The sequence below is a fragment of the Atta cephalotes genome, assembly GCF_000143395.1.
Source record: "Atta cephalotes unplaced genomic scaffold scaffold00017, whole genome shotgun sequence".
Classification (NCBI taxonomy): Eukaryota; Metazoa; Arthropoda; class Insecta; order Hymenoptera; family Formicidae; genus Atta; species Atta cephalotes.
In genome coordinates, this window is record NW_012130081.1 from 5,961,328 (window position 1) to 5,965,043 (window position 3,716).

A 3,716-nucleotide genomic window follows, 5' to 3' on the forward strand; every position below is an offset into this window, starting at 1 on the left:
AAAAAATAATAATCTTTTATTTATATATATATAGGCTTTTTTACTTAAAAAAATAATAATCTTTTATAATTTTTTTTATATTTTTTTTACTAAACATAGAAAGATTTTACACACACATGCACGCACGCACTTTATTATATAAATAATTTTAACAACTATAAATTTTAACAACTATATAATTTAATAACTATATATTTTAACAACTATATATAATTTTAACTTTATTATATATATAATTAAAACTATAAATAATTTTAACTTCTGTTATTATGAATGATAACATTTTATAATTAATCACAATCTAATATACAATACCTATTTTTTGTTGTTTCATACGTTGCATTACGTGATTGTGCAAACATATCAAATTCATCACTATCTCCTTCTTTTTTCTCCTTTTGTTTTGCATTTTTGTCTACACCTTCAGCCGCATCTAATATTTAAAATCGACGATAGAATAGTATCAATCTTGAGAAAAAATTCATACGAACGTGATACAGAAAAAATATATGAGAAATATATAGAAACAGCACTTTTTTAATAATATTTAATACAATTTTGCACTGCAATTTTACATTAGATTAATGCAACTTTAACTTACCGAGTTCATTCATTTGTTTTGTTAAATTATCCACATCATCAGATAAATCTATAAGTGACTCCGCTTCTCGTTTAGTAAGAGTTTGAATTGATTCAGTATTCGGTGGTTGTGCAATTGTCTGGGCTAATATAGTGCTCGCCGGTATTTGCATTTTATTCTTCGTATAACGCGTATAACGAAGAAAGAGATTATTTAATTCATCATTAATGCGTAATAGTTCTGCTGTCATTTCATCGTGAGCCAATTTACCAATTAAATCGACGACACGTTCTTGCATTGCTTTACATGTTGAATGAAGTTCCTACAAATAATTGTTTAGACATGGAATTGCAACATGAAATTTATATATTGGAATTTATCAAAACAATTTTACAAAACACAATTTTACAAAAATAAGAAAAAATCTAAAAACATGAATAAAAAAATGGGACAAAACTTTATTCAATAAATTTATAGAAACTAATGAGACACACATATAAAAGATTCCTACGTTCAATAATTCAAGATCTGCAGAATCTGGTTGTTGCTTGCAACTTTGATCTGGACTTGTAAAGTATGCCAACATTTCCGATAACACACGCATATTTCCTTGAACAACATCGAGTTCACTTTGTAATTTAGCCAATTGCTGTTCGTTCAATTGAGTTAACTGGCCAGACTGTGACTGTGTTTGAGAAGGTAAATGTTGCGTTCCCAAAGACGTGGGTTGCTCATTTGTAGTCAGATTTGCCGGAATTTGCTCTGTTTCAGGTACACTCTATAAAAATATTATTGACAAAAAGAAAATTATTTTCAGAGATACGAATGGACCAAATATATGGATAGCGCAGATATAATAATTTCATTTCAACCGATAGCATCTTACTCTTTCTGGAGTAATAATTGGTGCCATAGCATCTAGATCAGTCATCGGGAACTGTATACCCTTTATTTTTAACTCTTGATAAACTTGCACAACACCTTGAGTGTGCGGCTGATGACGGAATGTATCTGCCCAAGTTTGGATTAAACTTAAAACTTTCTCTTGAACTGCTGTCGGTGGCTCATTTTTGGGACCGATTAATTTAAATAAATCTTGCACAAACTCTCTCGAACAAGCAAGAGCATGAAAACGTTTCCCACAATTTTTCACACATGTTTCCAATACCTATTATATACAAATTATATTATATTACAGATACTTGGATTAGAAATTAATAAACATAAATATGCTCATATTCACAATATTACAGTATTCTCCTAGTGATTTGATCAAGAATACATTGTACACTTAGAAATATAATTATAATAATATTAACAATTGTCAATCAACGGCACTAATTGTATAAATTGTTCAAACCAGAAAGCATCAAGTGACACTTGATTAAAGCGACACTTACTTATTATATTATTGTTATAAAAATTCATGTGGCTAATGCGTACTCAAGTATTCAATTAAAGCAAACTATTATAAATATATTTTGTTATATTGTACATGATTCTACATAAACAGTATCATTATGGTCTATAATACTAACGGTAAGCGTATACATGACTATGGTATAATTTTTGCCTGCTGCCTGATTGAGTCTGCGTTTTATAGCTTTAATAGCATCTTTTGGACCATCCTCAGTTTCGTTTATAATATCACATATCTCCATATTAAGCGTCCAATTCTCACTGGGTAAGCTACCATCTGTAGCAGACTCTGAAATGACAAAAAAGAAAAAATCGCACTAATGACGACTGTAGATGATGACGACGACGACAACTCGCTACGAGCGTGTAGATCTGTTATTCAGAATATTTGATACGCAACAATTCTATCGATCATAATTAAATTGATCGAAAATAAAGTGAAATAGCATTCCAAGTACGCACTTTAGAAATCCTCGTCAACCAATGTGGATCTCTAATAATTCTCCAAAGAAATAGAGGAGAAATGCGAAACATATACACTCGATTCAATACGACAATAAAAAATGAGGAATATAATAAAAGGTACTTACCAATCTTTTGTCCTACTTGCGTAGAAAAGGGATTGCTTACTCCAAAAAGTGACATTTTCTCGGAGCACGGAGAACCTACGTCGTTAACTGCCGCGTTTTCTGCCGTTCACTCTCACTCGCATACGTATATACGTATACGTGAACGTGCCCGATAATCGCTGACAAGAATGATAATTGGCGCACACTGACAACTTGTCAATTTTGCATAAGACCGATTGACAGAATCATATGACCTATGCAATAGTAAAGGCGGACCGAGGCGATCAGAAGCGACCGAGGTAGACATCGAATCGCAGCAATCGCAAATGTCATGAAATCGCATGGCCGCCAATCAGCGGCGCATCCCGATGATGCCACCCAATGCTGCCATTGCTGCCAAATGCTGAGGCCGCGGGGTGCTACTTGGCAGTACTTGGCAGTACTATGGTGCTACTACCTGCAGGAACTCTATAAGTTACTATAAGTTACTATAGGTGTATTGTAGGTGTGCGCTATCGCGCATTCAAACACCATTTTCATTGGATCTACAAGTAAAAAGTAAGAACCAATCATGTTTGATTGCTCGGCGAGCTGCTTTGCCTTTGCATTGCACTATTTGCACTATTTGCGCTCGTTAATAGTTCACACTACAGCAGTGAGCAGCTGCAGCACCATATAGCGATATAACAATACAGCATTTTGCAGTCTGCAGTTGGCGTTGGTATGATTTACTGCTATATTGCCTATATCGATATATACTTATACCCGGCACGGTGATGTGAAATCTGAATAATGCGTGATGTTACTTTACTGCATTAATTGCAAAATCGCATTAAAGCTGAAACTCCCGATATTTTTTTTATACAAATCATTTTGCTATGCTGTTCGACATGCAAAACAAGTTATAAAAGTTAAATTATTTTATGATCGCATAGTATTTCAGGAGACATTATTTATACAACGATAAGAATTCAGATAAGTTTCATTCTCACAACGTGAAAGGATTGTTACATTATATCCGAGAACAATTGCAATAATACAATTTCTGTCTGAACGGAGTTTTGTTTTATGATATTAGGTATACAAAATTCAAGTATTACTGATGTATGTATATAAATAGGTATATACAGTTATATAAGTATACCTAC

At 32.8% G+C, this 3,716-nt stretch overlaps 1 protein-coding gene across 1 annotated transcript in view; it reads right to left on the reverse strand.

Moving 5' to 3' along the window:
- Positions 1–2,644, reverse strand: part of LOC105618611 (TOM1-like protein 2) — an 8,257-nt gene extending 5,613 nt beyond the window's left edge. The window contains exons 1-6 of the mRNA XM_012200141.1: positions 2,590–2,644; positions 2,119–2,288; positions 1,467–1,748; positions 1,092–1,358; positions 602–902; positions 316–433 (exon numbers count right to left, since the gene is read on the reverse strand). Of these exons, the coding sequence (XP_012055531.1) occupies positions 316–433; positions 602–902; positions 1,092–1,358; positions 1,467–1,748; positions 2,119–2,288; positions 2,590–2,644 (1,193 nt within the window). The remainder of the gene's footprint in view (positions 1–315; positions 434–601; positions 903–1,091; positions 1,359–1,466; positions 1,749–2,118; positions 2,289–2,589) is intronic.
- Between the last annotated feature and the right edge of the window lie 1,072 nt (positions 2,645–3,716).